The sequence below is a fragment of the Mirounga angustirostris genome, unplaced genomic scaffold (assembly GCF_029215605.1).
Source record: "Mirounga angustirostris isolate CCGP_5_RB_7025 unplaced genomic scaffold, mMirAng1.0.hap1 SCAF_1, whole genome shotgun sequence".
NCBI lineage: Eukaryota > Metazoa > Chordata > Mammalia > Carnivora > Phocidae > Mirounga > Mirounga angustirostris.
In genome coordinates this window covers 186,124,768-186,142,407 of record NW_026991709.1, presented here as the reverse complement: position 1 = coordinate 186,142,407, position 17,640 = coordinate 186,124,768, and the positions used below count along the sequence as shown (strand labels likewise).

The window sequence follows — 17,640 nt, the reverse complement described above, 5'->3', positions numbered from 1 at the left end:
TGTAATCTGTCTTTTACTTTCATTCTTACCCTTTCCAAGAGTGATAGAGTAGCTTTTAAAGCACCTTCAGGTCGACCAAATGGAAAGCAATACCTAAAAAAGAGAAAATTCTTCAGGTTGCCCAAATATATTACATTTTAGCATGAAATATGCTGCAATTTGATTCCTATAGCAACTCTTTCTGAGGAACAGAAAATGCTTTTTATTTTGTCACGTTGTGTTATGTTAATCTGAATTCACACCATATATGTGTGTATATAATGTATATATGTGTATGTGTGAATAATGACTAAAGAGAGACTCTGCAAATGTCTGCAGCAGAAAAGAATATTTAGAGTGATGACATAAGGCTCTGTTTAGATTTCTATTGTGAAGGAAAACCATTTGTTAGCTCACATGTGACCTTCTATATGATTATAGAGACCAGCAGTAAACAAAATATTGGTTGAAATAGGCTAAATCCAAACACACTTACTAAGTCTCCAAAGGATTACTATAGGAAATGAAGGAGTGTATTTTGAGCAAGTTTATAATTTTGCTAAGTGTCCTTCCTTGACTGTGGTTTTTAATTGTTATTGGATCTTTTGTTATTGGCAATACCTCTTGCATATAGTGTGTAATCAATAAAAATTTGTCCAGGAGGATTTTGGTGGTGCAGATGGAACTATGTCATGGATTCCTAAGAGTTTTTCAGGCTGTCGCAGATCCTTCCAGACACTGTTCCTCATGGTACAAAGGGACCAGCAGAGACAACTTAAACTCAGAGTATGTCCTATGTAGGTGTCGGTGGGTGGTCTAGCACAAGTCCTTAACTCTCTCAGCTTCAGTTTAATTTATATTTAATGGGGATTATAACAACGACCTTACCAAGTTGTTCTGGGAATAAAAAACTGAGTTAATGCCTAACTAGCCTCTAGTCCTGTATCTTGACCCGTGGGAAGTGTTTAATAAAAAGGAACTGTTTATTTTGTTATTTTAAACGTTCTTACTATTTTTGAGTTACTATTTCAGGATTTCTAGTCCAGAACCACCAGCGCAGCATTACAAATGTCTGATTTGCTACAAGGGAGAAGTGGGCTATGTGGTGCAAGGCTGAAACCTTGGACACACTCGCTGTCTTGCATGTATGGGGAAGAGTCAATCTGCCAAGTCTGATCTAAGTTTCTCTCTTTTCCTGCATAGACAGCTAGTCCTGTTTCTGAGGCAAGGGAGAAAGTGGAGACTCTCATGTGGGTACCACTGCCTTCCTTCCCTGTTCATATGATCTGATTCCCAGGACTTTTCACTGATATAGGAACCTTGAAGTAACTTCACCTTCAACTTTGTAATAGATTTTAAAAGAATAGATTGATGACCAGGGTCAGCTTGCACAAGAAGGGCTCTGTCCTTTCAGTGGAAATAAAATGCACTTAAGATTGCAAAGCCTTCTGGCTATCGTAGAGCCCTGTCCTACTGGTTTTTGCTTCCATTTAGTTATTCATAAATCTCCAAAGTGTCTCTGATAGGTTAACAGTCTTAGAAAATCAAGCCCTTTATTTGCCCCTCCCCGGTCTCACTCTCCTAATAAACCCCTCAACTCCAGATCCTCACCTAAAATGTGTAATCTGATTTTCCAGCAGAACTCGGAGTCTCTCTTTGATTTCTTCGAAACGTTCCTTCTCTTCAACAGTCACTGTTCCAATTCCATCAGGCCTGAAAGAAGACATGTCATGAAGTGACGGGAACCTCATATACTGACACCATGAAATCAAATCTCTAGCAGGAGGAAACTGTCCATTTTAGAAGAACAACTACAATGATCGATGTGACCTTAGGAGAAGTCCTGCTTTTCAGCGCTGGCTACTAAGGGACATGGGGTATTTGGGAGGTTATCGTCTGGAGACATTTGTAGAACTGTCGCTCACTTATTGTGAAATGGTAAAATATACAAACTGGTGGCTGTAAGGCCAAGTTCCTAGACCTTTTGTTCGGCTCACGGCTTCTTAAGATTTTGAACTATTTGCCAGCATTTTCGAAGTTAGGAAAGTCTTATAATGCAATTCTTTTGAAAATTTGGAAAAACTGGCATTAATTGGTGAGTGCCAAGTAACAACTTCTTCCTTAGCTGGGGCAGGCACTCACCTGTCCACATCTCTAATTTGTAGTACCTACCTCTTTTATAGGCACTTAGGTTTGGGACCCCTGAATGATTCAGAAAGACTTATGAAAACCAGGTGCCTTGTAAATGTCCGTCTTTCTCAGTGTTAAATGTTCTTAAGTGACTCAATTTCCAGCTTACAATTATAGATGTTCAGATTAACTTAAGCACTCATGTATTAAGTGAAGAAACAAATTTAAAAACATTGTGAAAAGTAAAAGACATTAATGAAAGAAATTAAGGAAAACACAAATCAGTGGAAAGATACCCTGTATTCATGGGTTGGAAGAATTAATACTGTTAAAAGGTCCGTACTACCACAAACCATCTATAGATTCAGTGCAATCCCTATCAAAATTCCAATGGCAGTTTTTATAGAAATAGAAAGAACAATTCTAAAATTTATATGGAACCATAAAAGACCCAAATAGCCAAAGTAATCCTGATAAAGAACAAAGTTGGAGACCTCACCATTCCTGATTTCAAACTTTATTACAAAGCTATAGTAATCAAAATCATATGGTACTGGCATGAAAACAGATACACAGGCCAAGAGAACAGAACTGAGAGCCCAGAAATAAATCCTTGCATATATGGTTAACTAATATTTTTGACAGGGGAACCAAAGATACACAATGAGGAAGAATAGTCTCTTCAATAAATGGTGTTGGGGAAAACTGGATATTCACATGGAAAAGAATGAAACTGGACTCCTATCTTACATCGCTCACAAAAAAATGAGCTCAAAATGGATTAAAGACCTAACTATAAGACAGGAAACTGTAAAAATCCTAAAAGAAAACATAGGGAAAAAGAGCTCTTTGACATTGGCCTTAGCGATGATTTTTTTTGATATAACAATAAAAGTACAAGCAACAAAAGCAAAAACAGACAAGTGGGACTACATCAAACTTTTTAGACTTAGTAAGTGTGTTTGGATTTAGCCTATTTCAACTAATATTTTTTTTACTGCTGGTCTCTATAATCATATAGAAGGTCACATGTGAGCTAACAAATGGTTTTCCTTCACAATAGGAATCTAAACAGAGCCTTATGTCATCACTCTAAATGTTCTTTTAGCTTCTGCACAGCAAAATGAAAGACAAAAAGAAAACCTATGGAATAGGAGAATATATGTACAAACCATCTATCTGATAATAGGTAGCAGAAATATAAAAGTCATAAAACTCAATAGCAAAAACCCAAATAATTCAATTAAAAAATGGGTGGAGGATTTGAATAGACATTTTTCCAAAGAAGACCTACAAATGGCCAAAAGATAAATTTAAAAAACAGTAAGCATCAGGGAAATGCAAATCAAAACCACAATGAGATATCACCTCACACCTGTCAGAATGGCTAGTATCAAAAAGACAATAAACGTTGGTGATGATGTGGAGAAAAGGAACTCTTGTGCACTGTTGGTGGGAATGCAAATTAGTGAAGCCACTGTGGAAAACAGTATGGAGTTTCCTCGAATAGTTAAAAATAGAACTATCACATGATCTAATAATTCCACATCTGGGTATATATCTGAAGGAAAGGAAATCACTGCTTTGAAGATATATCTGCACCCCTATGTTCATTGCAGCATTATTTACAACAGCCAAGAGATGGAAACAACCTAAGTGTTCATTGATGGATGAATGGATAAAGGAAGTGAATGGATAAATATATATATTATGGAATATATCTATTTTTATGTGATGGGATATTATTCAGGCATAAAAGAAAGGAAACCCTGCTTATGACAACATGGGTAGACTTGAGTGCATATGCTAAGTGAAATAAGTCAGACAGAGAAAGACAAATACTCTGTTCTTAGATGTCAAATTTGAAAAAGTCATCCTCATAAGAATACAGAGCAGAATGGTAGTTGCCAAAGCCTGAGGGGTGGGGGAAATAGGGAGCTGTTGACTAAAGGGTACAAACTCCCAGCTATAAGATGAGTAATATACAGCATGGTGACTACAATGAACAGTACCATATTTATATACTTGAAAGTTGTTAAGAGAGCAGATCTTAAATGTTAACACTCACACACAAAGAGTGGTAATTCTGTGAGGGGATGAAGGTGTTAATTAACTTTGTCCTAATAGTCATTTCACTATATATGTATATTGAATCATCACATGCCATACCTTAAACTGATATATGGTATATGTTAATACCTCAATAAAGCTGGAAAAAAAAGAGAACAAACCACATACGATGCTATCAATGCTAGTGAATTATTGCTCATTTTAATAAAAAGAAGGACCCCAGCAAAAATAAGTGAATTTCAGCTTAATCACAGTATTCTCATATTTCTAAATCACCATTAGGTTCACACACATTTTTCCTATTTGCTTTGGACCATTCAAGTTGAAAATACAAAGAGAAGCTGCATATTTATAGCCCAAATTTATCTGTGCCAAATTAGACATAGGATAATCTGACCCATTCAAAGACTTCAGCTTCCCAGATCCCATAGTGACTTGTTTTGACTACTGGCTGAGCCAGTTTGCAGATTGGTGTGTCACCATGAAACTTCTATTGGAACATTCTTCAGTTTGCAAATGCAAGTCATCTTGAGACCAAACAAATGGTCTTATTTATAGGCCTTCTCAAGGATCCAGCATAAGTTGGGAAAATCCTGTATACTAGACCAGTCTGACTGCACAAAAGACTTGGCAAATGATAGCAATGCACCTCCTGTTAGGGGTTAATTGGTCAGCTTCCCTTCTTTTTATATACTAAAAATGCCCTACGTGGGGGAAAAAAAATAAAACAAGAAAACTTCCCCTCCCCCACATATAAAAAACACCCCTAAACAGTAAAATTCTATAAAATCCGTTTCTTCACACTTCCCTGAACTTAAAGGAAGAAAGAAGGCCAAATGGCAAATATCAGGTAGGCTGTTGGAATCCGTGAATATGCCCTTATTTTAATATTTTCTGGAAAAATCTTAAATGCTAATATACAAAGTTTATTTAACAACATTTTTTTTTTTTTTTTTTTTACCATGAAATGTCCATGAATCTGTATTTAAGACTCAGGATGAATTCATTGGCCTCCACAAAATACATGTGACAGTTTTTTGTGGTAACCTCTCCTGTTTCTATTATAATCTACAACTTCCTTTAGGAGTGGCTTTTAGATTTAGATTTTGTTTACACAAAATACGGCTCACTAATGCACCGAACACATTTATACAATTGGCGTGTGCATGCACACACTCGATTTGGGAAAATGGAAGCCATTTTAAACATTTTGTTTCTGAGCAGGGAATTAGCCCAGAGAAAAATGCTATTAAATATAATTTACGAATCAGGGGCACCTGGGTGGTGCAGTCGGTTGAGCAACTGGCCCTTGATTTCGGCTGAGGTCGTGGTCTCAGGGTCCTGGGATTGAGCCTCGCGTGGGGCTCCATGCTCAGTGGGAAGTCTGCTTGAGATTCTCTCTCTCTCCCTCTCCTGCTGCTCCTCCCCCTGCTAGTGTGCACACACGCGCTCTCTCTCAAAAATAAATAAATAAATAAATAAAATCTCTTAAAAAGTATAATTTACAAATCAGAGAGGGGTTTACAGATGACAGGAAAAAGCATGAAAACCATTTCACATGGGCAGCCCAAAGATGTGTGTGGCTATTATTAAGAGATAAACCTCCCTGACAAAAATCATCCATTTTTCACTCAGTAAGCCTTCTAAGGCAATTATTAGGCAATGAGAAAGTAACTTCTAGGTTTGTTTTTGAGATGATAAAAAGTGAGCATTTAGTGTGTGCCTGGCCTTCTCAGTTAATCTTCACCACAAAGGGTATTATTATGAACATGAAATTTGATTATATTTCTTCCCCTTTTGTTCTGATGATTCACATTTGTGGTTATTTAAGGTAGCAGCCACTTCCACATCCCTGACAATCTCTCCTTCAACTCCTTTCTGAACACTATTAATCTCACTATTTAAAAAAGGTAAATGACTAAAAATTATTGTTATACTGTTAGGACGCCTGGGTGGCTCAGTCGTTAAGCGTCTGCCTTCGGCTCAGGTCATGATCCCAGGGTCCTGGGATTGAGCCCCACATCGGGCTCCCTGCTCAGCAGGAAGCCTGCTTCTCCCTCTCCCACTCCCCCTGCTTGTGTTCCTGCTCTCGCTATGTCTCTCTCTGTCAAATAAATAAATAAAATCTTAAAAAAAAATTATTGTTATACTGTTTTCTTAAATTTGCTTCTTAATTGCCTATATCCGTGTGAATGGTTTTCTCTTAAAATAAATGAAACTAACTTTATGTCTGGAAGGTAAGTAGTACAGAATTCACCAACAAAAATAGGTGATTAAAAAAGTCACGATTTTGACATGGAATGCAAATTTGTTTGCAGCTGCCAGAATTGTGCTGAAATGGTACAGGGGATAGAGGATATTATTTTACAAACTGAGGAAGAGACATGAAGGAATAATACAATTTGTCAAAGATCACAGGTTGGAACTACATCAGTTGAAAAGTAAAAATATCCTTTTTTTGGGCACCTGGGTGGCTCAGTCAGTTAAGCGACTGCCTTTGGCTCAGATCATGATCCCAGGGTCTCGGGACTGAGTCCCGCATTGGGCTCCCTGCTCAATGGGGAGCCTGCTTCTCCCTCTGACCCCCCCCTCTTGTGCTCTCTCCCCCCAGTAAATAAAATCTTAGAAAAATATCCTTTTTTTGACTTAGTTTCACTTAATTATTTTTGAAAATTCTGTCAAATATCAATTTCTTTTTTGTTGATCCCTATAATTTGTCAATGTTAATTATACAGGCTTAGATTTCTATGGAGCTACTAACTAAAAATCCCAGCTCAATATTTTGGGGGACTCTGTTCTCACAGAAGCAATAAAATACTTTTCCTAGAGAGGTAACCCTCCAACCTGAGCATGCCTCAGAATTACCTGGAGGATGGGGCTGAGAAATTGCTTTTCTTTTTTTTTTTTAAATATTTATTTATTTGAGAGAGAGAGAGAGCACAAGGGCCTGGGAGGAGGGGCAGAGGGAGAAGAGAGAATCTCAAGCAGACTCCCTGCCAATTGCAGAGCCAACCATGAGATCACAACTCAAGCTGAAATCAAGAGTCAGCCGCCCAACCAACAGAGCCACCCAGGAGCCCCAAGAATTTGCATTTCTAACAAGTTCTCTGCTGGCGGTTCAGGGACCACACATTGAGAACCTCTGCTTTAGAGCAAGAAAATATTTGGTGAGTGGCTCTTTTAGTGACTAAAAAGGTACGTTTGATTCAGGGTTACCAATTTCCCTTGGATTGGAGTGAGTTTGGAAGCAGAGACCTTCTCCAAGTATAATGATCCCCTTATAAAGCCACAATCCCTTCCAGAGTGGTGTTTGCACTGTTTCAGGGTGTCATCCCAAGCAGTGCTGGTTGTAAAATAAATAGAGGAACTGTATTGGTGTCTCTTAGAAGCCGTGCTTTTGTTTTTGTTCTTTTTTTTTCTTTCTGGAAACATTTGGAGGTGATTCTATAATTGTCATAAAACTGGCTCTGCATCTTGTTCCTTTCTCCATAGTTTTAACACTTAAGGAGTCACAAAGAATGAGAGAAGAGGGATAAAGTTGGATTTTAAATTCCTAGCTAGTAAATCCCAGGCTGAGATGTGTCTTTACTTAGAACATGTGTTTAGAAGCCCTGAATCCCCCATCCTCCTGTGTCCTGAATGCTGCATTTTCTGCCCTCTTGTTTTTTGGCTTCTTAGCATCCACTGTCACCTCTTAACAACACCTGAATGTCCTTTGGAGGAATGACCTTGGCCACACTGTTGGTATTCTTGCGGGGGGCGGGCAGGTAAACTGGGATCCAGTTTTCCCGTTGTTTATACCAAGGGCCTTCCTACAAGCCAATTCCTGCCTTTCATGGCCACTGTGCATCTAAGCTAGGCTATGACCTAAGTTCAGCCAACTGGACACACTTTTCTGGAACCTTTACATTGAGTAAATAATGCAAAGATAGAAGAAACAGGTGCAATTTGCTCACCCTAGCATTTGTGCCCTGACCAAATGGACTGTCCTCACAGGTCAGTAGTGCTTAATTTTTGGCTGTACTTTAGAACCATGTGAAAGCTCTGAGAGGTCTCATCCTCAAGCTCTTGATTCAATTCGTCTGCAGTGGGCCTAGGCATTTGTTGCTTTTAAAGCTCCCCAGGTTATTATAATGTGCCGTTAAGGGTTGCTTTTGTCCTGTTTCCTACTTTTCTGTAGCTGCCTTGATTCCAGTTTTCCTCTCCCTCTCTTTGAGGCTCCCAACATCATCCCCCCAAAAACTTGGATGATAGATGATCCAGACTTAGTGTTTGTTCCTTATACTAAACTGATGTGAGTTCATAAAGCACATATTTCCTCCTTTGTAGTAGAAGGAGGGGATATGGGCTTTCATCGTAGAAGCGTTTGATGCCTTCTAACCTAGCTTTGGAATCACACGTGCACGCCCGGAAGCACACACACACACACACACACACACACACATGACAGGGAAATGCGGTCCCGGGTCTCTGGTTCCACCTAACTGCACACTGGCTAACAACTCACTTCTTGTATATCATGATCCTGCAAACCTGAGATGATCTGCGGGTCTTGTGCCGTCATTTTTGGAGTCCTGTCAGGGACTGGGAGCTCCCCCACCTGCAGGCCACCACTGCCACCAGAAGTGGGTCTCTCAACCACAACAGACTATATCACATCTGACACAGCAGGCATCTCTCAAATCCACCTTTCAAGTTTTCGGCAAACCATTTTCTCACTGTCCTTCACAAAGTTGACATTTTCGGCAGCACGATAGGAAAGATGTCATGTCGGCTGCTCTTCAAGTCCTTGTCACCGTGGTCAGCTGCAGTTCTGTCACCTTCACTCTCCTCACACACTCCCATCTTGAGCCATGTCACAAATAATAATTTATCTAGAGTTGTGTCTTTCCTTTTTTTGTCAGACTGGAACTACCATAACCCAGCTGCCCATCCTTTAAGTTACTAGTTACGCAGAGTGTGCCCTCATTCCCCAAATGCTTCCGGGCTAGAGCTTATGAATTAATGTCTATTATTGGAAAAATCGAAGATGATCAAGTCCTAGGTTTTTAATGGGAATGATTTTATTTTGATATTTGAAATTAAGTGTGAATAATCTAGTCAAAGAAACCAAGCGGCAGTGTGATTTGTGAAAGCAAATTTATCTCCTTGGGTCATTAAACTGTCCCTACACACCCAGGTGAGCACACAGATTCCTGGCCTTTTGTTACCCTGCTAGCACAGTTCTCCACATTATGTTGAAAGCTGGGACACAGAACCCTTGTTTGGAAGGTTAGGTATCTTTTCAAGAAGGTCAGGTTACTAACTTAGTTCAAGGCTTACAGTGATGAATATGTTTCTGATATTGCATCTATTTAGTGATCAAGTATAGAACCCAGGTGGGAAAGAAAATGTATGGATTCAAAAGAGGAAGAGGGTCTGGTCCACTTCTCTTCATACAGCCAGCTTTAAGCTCCAATCACTACCAACAAGGGGTAAAACTCCAGCTGAAGTGGGAATATACTTTCTCTCCAAATGCAAATGTCCACATATGCTGGTGCAGGCACCGTAAACATGATATATTCTCTCTCTCCAAATGGATGCATGCCTGCAGACCGCATTATGGATCCCTGAAAATGTCCTTAAACAAGCATGATAACTGAATCCTACTTACTACTAAATTGTTCCAGCCCAGAAACACGAGAGCTTAAAGGGCCAGAGTGGGACAGAATATCTTAGTAGATGTACCTTGCAATGCTCCCTAAATAGAACATTTAGGCCAAACACACTCTCTTAACCTCTCTCTCTTTTAAACTGACTTCTCCTAGCAACTCTTTATCCTTAAAACTTTTAGAGTGATACCTTTGAATTTAATCCTAGAGCGGAATATTTTCCTTTGTCTCTTTCAAGTGGCTAATAACTACAAATTCAAGATAACACCAAAGCATTATCATCTCAAAAGGAGACATCCCTGCTTGCTCATCTGGATAGATTGTATAATTTCTACCTTAATTATACACTGTAATTAGGACTCTCATATCCAATAGTCACTGCTTCATCATGAAAGCCCAGCCTTTCCCTTTCCTCTCCTTTCCCTCCAGCCCAAACCCCTTTTCTAATTATGCCCTGATGCCCTGGGGCTCAGACACGCTGCTAAAACAAATATATCAAAGTGTTTGTTTCACAAAGACTAAGATAGGAAGCAACAACAAGCAGTTTCTACAACCTTACAAAGGGGCATTGAAGCTTCTTGAGGTTGGTTATTATTAATTTGAAAAAGAGGCTTGGAGAGGGCAAAAATATATCAGTGAGGTCTTCTTTGACTTCTTTTCTGTTTTTCTAAACATGTAGCTAAAACCCAACAATATCAGAAGGTATCTTTGCTCTCTCTAAAGATGGAAGTGCTTGAAGTCTCTCCTGACCAAACGTCAAAGAATATGGATGCTATTGATAAAGGAACACTAGTCAAAGTGTTTTAGGCTCAGTCCAGGTGCTGAATGGAGAACCCAAGAGGAGATTACACAAATTGTATAAAACGCATGCATTGCAGGAAAGCATGTATTTCTTTTCCCAGAGAAGGATCAATTTCCAAAATTGGTACTATACAGATTTTTCTCTTTGAGGAATAAGAGAAGAGATGGGTTTTTGTTTGTTTGTTTGTTTGTTTGTTTCTAGACAAACATAGACAATTAGGCTTTAGATTCTACCCTTAACTCCTTATGTATAGACTTCTAAGTGATTAGACCAATAATATATGTGGTTTTTTGGTATAATACCCACCCTGGAAAGGGTGTGACATCTGGAAATATGTTTTTGCCCTGGTGAGGTCAACAACCATAGGATGAGGACACATGTTGAAATTTTAGAAAGGAAATGCGTATTACTTGATGTGTGGCTATGGGCCAGAAAGATTGCTCCGATGGAATCGATAATTCAGCACATTTTATGAGATTTTATGTCTGAGTTGGAAAATCTGTTGTGTTCATGGGGCAAATTTCATTTAGGAATGGAGTCACATGGGTTAGAGGTTTGAATATAAGATCTAAAGAGAATTCCTCCTTGGGATGCAGACTTTTGCTTGAAACGTGCTTGATCCCCCCACCGCCCCAACAAGTACTTTCTATTGGATGAAGTTGCTTCTTTAGAATTTAAAGAACATGACTCAGTTATATACGCAAGGCCAACACCTGCTCAAAGTTGGAAGGCCAACAAGCCACATGTCCCCAAGTACACTAATGTCTTATGTGAATGTGTAACATTATACTAATAATGTGGGGGCCACTGTCATCCCCCATTCATGTCTGCCTGCTACTCAAGTGCTGTATTCAGAGATCGGTAAAGCCCAATCATCCCTGCTACACAGTCCTCTCTCTCTCCTTCTTTTGGGGAGGGAGAGTTAAAAAGCACTAGACATAATATCTTCAGGGGTGTACATGTGTGACAGAGATGAGAGGACAAAGAGAGGGTGAGAACAGGGAGAAAGTTGAGGTTGGAGTGAAAGAGAAACATTTACATGCACAAAAATGGCTAATTGACTTCCAGGAAGGCATTCACAAAAGAGAAATGAAAGAACATATTATGCAACATGGATTGGGAGTGAGGAACCAACACTGGAGGCAAGGACATGGTCAACAAAGCATTTGCTATAGTCCAGGGGAGAGAAGAGAGACACCTGAACTCTGGTCATGGCACTGAAGAGAAGAAGTGGAAGGGCTGGAGAGATATTTAAGGGCACTGACGGGGCATAGTAACTGAATCCTTGTGATGTGCTGAGGGAGAAGGACGAGTCTAGGACAGCTCCCATGGTTCTGCCTTGGGAAACCAGGTGGATGGAATACTCACTGATTTAGGAAGACTGGTGGAGTAACAGAGGAGAAAAATGAATTCCATCGGATCATTCAGCAACTCAAATCTAACCCATAGGGATCACGATTCTCTGCACAGAAGCAGAACCTTGGCTCCAGTTACATCTTCTGAAAGAATCCTGGGACATGTTTTCAAAGATTTCTAGAACTCATGCTCTCTTACATCTGCTTGCAGACTCATTAATCTATGCAGCTTACTTTGGATTGGGGCGGTTGGCATTATGGATTTGTTAATTGCTGATACAATGTACTTTCTACACAGGCCATATGTGAAGAGCAGCACTGGCATTCAAGAAATGTTAAATAATAATGTAAATGAGAAAAATTTCCAATCCCAATAATAAAGGGATCCAAGGAACATTGACGCAACTCGCAATCATCGGAGCTGTTTGATTGCCTTGTCACTGCGGGACAGTGACCAAAGTGATGCTAATCTAAATGTCATCTAGAAAGAATACTAAAAATATTATGGTGAAAATTAAGTACTGCAACCTTAGGAGCTGATTTAAAAATTAGAAGATATAGCGATTTACATCTGTGGGTTTTATGATCGCCAAGTGCAACCAGCTGAACATACTCACATTTTCTTTTTCTTTCTCTCTTTCTTTGAGAAAATGGGTTCAGTTTTAAAGAGCTGGCCCAAACTAGTATTCCCTCAATCAGTGGTTCTTTTTTCCTTTTTAAAGATTTATTTATTTATTTGAGAGAGAGAAAGACAGAGACAGAGAGAGAGAGTGTGTGAGCAGGGGGGGAGGGGCAGAGAGAGAGAGAGAGAGGGAGAGAGAGAGAATCCTCAAGCAGACTCGCAGGTAGGCGCAGAGCCCAATGCAGAGCTCCATTACAGGATCAAGACCTGAGCCAAAATCAAGAGCCAGATGACGAACTGACTGAGCCACCCAGGCGCCCCCCTCAGTCACTGGTTCTTAAACACTGCTACCTATTAGAATCACTAGGGGGAGATTTTTAGAATGTGATACTAAGGCCATATCCCAGATTAATTAAACCAGAACCTCTGCAGGTGGGGCTAAGGTTTCAGCATTTCTTAGGCTCTCCAAGTGATTCCAATGGGTAGCCAAGTTTGACAACCAAGGCCTTAACTAAGTGAGATCTGAAGACCAAATGCCTTATAATTATCTGGGGAGGAACTGATTAAAAGTACAGATGCCTGGCTCCATCTAAGGCTTGCTGAATCAAATTATCTGAGGATAGGATCTAGTACTCTCCACTTTAACAAGCTCCCTATGTGATTTATATGTAGACAACAGTGTGAGAACTACTGCACAAGGTGAAAATCAGTGGTGGAAACTCTTAGGCCTTTAGACACAGAATAAGGTTGTGTAAAAGAAACAAAAAAATCCAAGTAAAAAGGAGAAATTCAACCCATCACCTGGGAGTTTGGTTTTTTGGACTTTGTTTGCAGAGGGCTGTCCTGTGCATTGTAGGATATTAAGAAACATCCTTGGCCTCTACCCACTAGCTGACATGAGTACCATTATTGTCCTCCCCTCCCCAGCGTGACACTCACAAATGTCTCCAGACATTGTCAAATGTCCCCTGGGGGGAAAGATCACCCCCTCCTCCCCCCGAGTCAAGAACCACTGTTCTCAAAGATGCCAAACATGTGGATGTTTCCATATCTTCCAGTGCCTGGAATTATAAATGGCAATCATCTTCCTGATTGACAGGATATGTCTACTTTTGATTAGATGTTGTGGATTCACATAGGCATATGGAGATGTGGTGCAGGCTTCCAGAGAAGTTGGGAGAAACTTAGTCATCAGCAGCTGAGTGGTCATTCATGATTTCCAGCTGCAACAGAGCAGGGCTCTGCCTCCACCTTTGGGTCTGCTAGTTATTAATAGGTAAGAAGTTGATAATTATGTAAAAAGCTACATTTTACCTAATCTGAAGCTGGTTATGAGGTGATGATAGGAATGAGTTCTATTGTTCAGTTAAATTCAGTTAAAGGGTAATTTGTTTCCATGAGTCATGACTGCCTTCTTAATCTGGGCCAAAGAATAGATAATATCTCTGCATGCAAATAGTGTTCATCCTGGTGAAAGAGGTTAGGAAAATGGTTTCCCTATACCAAAAGGCTGTTAATTAATGTTCAAATGAGACTCTGCCCTCATGTGGTCTAAAACTCCAGATATACTTTTGTTCTCTTCACAAGGCCAAAATTACCAGGGGAGCCATGTTGATTTTGGACATCTTTAGGACAAAAATGCAAAACCCTTAAATCAATTCAGATGACTGCTATAGTATCTAGCCTGGAAATGTTGAAACTCATATCAAATGGCTGAATTTGGCATCATACACCATCCACAAATGCAAGCTCCTAAGTCAGACTACCTGTGTTTGAATTAGGATCACATACTTGTTTGCTACAGAGTAAATGACTAAACTTATCTGAGCCTCAAACTCCTCAGATGTTAGATGAAACTGATATTAATACTTCACAGGGATGTAATGAGGATAAAATGAGATGATGAATCTAAACAGCACTTCACACAGTGCCTGGCATATAGCAAGCACTTATTCCGTGGCAGCAATTATCCTTACTTGAATTAAACTTTATTTATGGAATATAACAATGGCTTGTTTCTTTTGTTATTATAATCCATAAAGATAATTTTAGAGGTTGATGGGATATCACAGATGCTATGATTCTATGTGTTCATTCTGCAGATGAGAAAACTGAGGCACAGAAATGAGATACAGTAATTCCAGATTCATGCCAAACAGACTCTAATACTCAGATCTCTAGAATCTATACAAATGCTGATGTAGTGCAAAGAGGAAGAGCTTTGGACTCAGAATATCTGAGTTTGCCACTTATATTTGTAGGCATTCAGTTTCATCCTCTGCAAAATGGTTGTAAAAAATAGCTGACCTGAAAATGTTACAGCAAATCAGATGGAATGTATGAAAGCATAAACTGTGGAGTGCTACACAACTGATACTTAATATTGTGATTTCTTCTGCATTAAAAATGCAATACACACATAGACACTGGAACACACATAAGCTTCTCAAAGTACCATTCAAGATCCTTTCTGATAGTTTTTCCTGGCACAGGGTAGGCTCGATCAAGTGCAGTGGTTTACTTTCTGTTTCAAAGCTGAGCACTCCAAGAGCAGCACCTTGGACAGCATCCAGAGAGGCTTCTTTCAGGTACCTATAACATTCTCTATGTGCTTTCTTACTGGCTGCAAGCTACCCTTGCCTTGCAGTCTGACTCTCATAGGGAAACACAAACAGAAACTTCACTTCACCTCCATCCTTACATACTGCAAGTTTGAAAAATAGGGGTCCACATGGAATCAGGGTTTTTTTTGACCTTCACTAATAGACCTGGACATGTTGATTGACAGCCTGCCACATTCTCTAGGAAGTGAAAGTTGGTATTTTCATTCAGTTTGCCTACAAGTGAACTGTATATATTTCAGGACCTAGAAATACTCCAGTGAACAAATTCATACTGAAGCATAAAACATACCTGCTTGTGAACTTTGTGTCCCTTGGCAATGCCAGGGTCAGAATGTCAGTTTCAAAACCACAACAACAAAATTAAAAAAAAAAATTCTTTTTTAAATGTCAATGTTAATTTGTGGTGAGGGTAGAGAAGGTGAAGAAGGACATAAGGATAACACTAGAAATAATTACAAATCTAGTTTAAAAGGGGAAAAGCTACCAATTTGTCATTTTATCAATTCACAATGAGAGCAGCCCTAATGGACAAAGAAAACAGAAGAGGATAAATATAATTTTAGAACTTAAAAGTGACTTCAAGGTGACCTCATTATATAAGTGATTCTACTAAGAGCTATTCATTTAGTCATAGGTTTTATTTTGTGTTTTTATTATAAATCTTTATCTAAAGATAGCTTTGTTTCATGAAATCAATGTGGAACTGAGAAGGGTTTGCTAAAAATGATGGAGCTATTATAAATGTATAGACCCAGCTTACGACAACCCATTCTAATTGCTCCTTAAACATAATTTCAAAATTATAAAGCATGGGTTGCTTATTATGAATGACTTGGTAAGGTACCAGGCCCTTAACTAAATGCCACTAAAAAAGCAATCTGATTCATGATTCTGTTTACATATCGCTGTTTTTTCAATATGAATATGTTTTAAGAGTCACTAAACACCTGACTCAAATTCAGTCCTAATGCATGGTATTTTGCCCATTGCTAGGATTTTCTTTTAAAGTGTACCTTTGAAAAACCTTAAAGGAACAGAGACTTCAGAAATACACAAAGCTCGCTCTTTGCTAAGGTGGAAGTCATGGCATGGATGGGGGGAATGTCACAGATATTGTAAAACACAAGCCAAAGCACACGTAACTTCTTACCTTTTGGGCTCTGGATTTGCCTGGGTTTTGTAATCTTTTCTTTTTTTGGATTCCTTTTTGGTATCTTTTTTAGCCTCTGGTTCAGATGGGGAGGGAGTTTTGCTCCCTTGAGGGTCTGTATTTGGTGGCAGCCCACTAAGGTATACATGCATTTGTTGACTTTGGAGAGGGGGTGGTCGCATGGGGCATGCACAGAGGGTGGCCAGCCACAGGAGAACCAAGAGCACGCATGCATGCACAAACGAAAGAAAGAAAAAGAAGGATGTATCAAACAGCAAGAGCAAATGCCTTCAAACTAAAATAATAAGCAAAAAAAAAAAAAAAAAAGATGCAAACTTGCATAAGGAAAATCGGAACTGAAAAGAAAATAAGAAATCCAAAACTGTTTCCATGACAAGATGTATAAACCTAACTGTGAATCAAGTGGCAGTCTTACAATATGAAATCCAGACAATGTGTATCATAATTCATGATGATGTTTACCAGGGAGTTTACAAAAACACTTCATTATTTTATAACACTTTCTTATTCAGTAACATATGTAGAATACAGTGTGACAACCCAGAGAATATAATGCAACTTCTCTCTCTCTCTTTAAAGAATTCAGTCCAAGAGGCTGTAACAGATAGTCATCAAAGTGTACATATTTATAAAAAGCAGAGTTATGCACAGATACTCTTCAGGTATCAGAGTTTTCATAAATATCTTTTATGTAAATAAAAGGTCATGTGCTGGGCTAGCAAACCTTATAACAATGGGAGGTGATGAAAACTTGTTTCCTGTTAAATATTCAAACCTACAATGCTATTGTTAACCTAGTTCTAAATGTTGAAGTTGCATCTCATAAAACCCACCAGCGCTAGAGAGAAGAAAAGCACAGGACAAATCCCACAGATATTTCAGAGTCATCTAGCTTGCAAAGATGAAGATAACGGACAGTCTGATTTAAAATAAATGCAGTCAGTTCGGGATTCTCCCACAAGTGAATTTCCCCACAGCACCAACTTTTTTGGGTTTCTGAAGCCACCTAGTTTTTCCTGGATGTGCCTTTCCTGGCTATTGGTTGAGGTGCTTGAGGTAATGCAGGCTTGTCTTCCTAGTAACGTGAGGCTACATACATTGGGATAGTAAACTGGCTGTGGCAATGTGGAAATTTATTCCATATCTTCAGAGCCAAATGGTAATGTTCCTAAATTATTTGCTGCTTTGCATTATTCAGAACATGGATCTTTTCCTCCAGGAGCTGGGCAACGTCTA

The 17,640-nt window shown here is 39.2% G+C and overlaps 1 protein-coding gene across 7 annotated transcripts in view; it reads right to left on the bottom strand.

The window, feature by feature from the left end:
- Positions 1-17,640, bottom strand: part of CADPS (calcium dependent secretion activator) — a 484,463-nt gene that overhangs the window by 115,679 nt on the left and 351,144 nt on the right. For all 7 annotated transcript variants that reach the window (XM_064576385.1, XM_064576381.1, XM_064576395.1 and 4 more), the window contains 2 exons: positions 1,591-1,692; positions 30-93 (listed from right to left, as the gene is read on the bottom strand). In XM_064576385.1, coding sequence (XP_064432455.1) covers positions 30-93; positions 1,591-1,692 — 166 coding nt within the window. The remainder of the gene's footprint in view (positions 1-29; positions 94-1,590; positions 1,693-17,640) is intronic.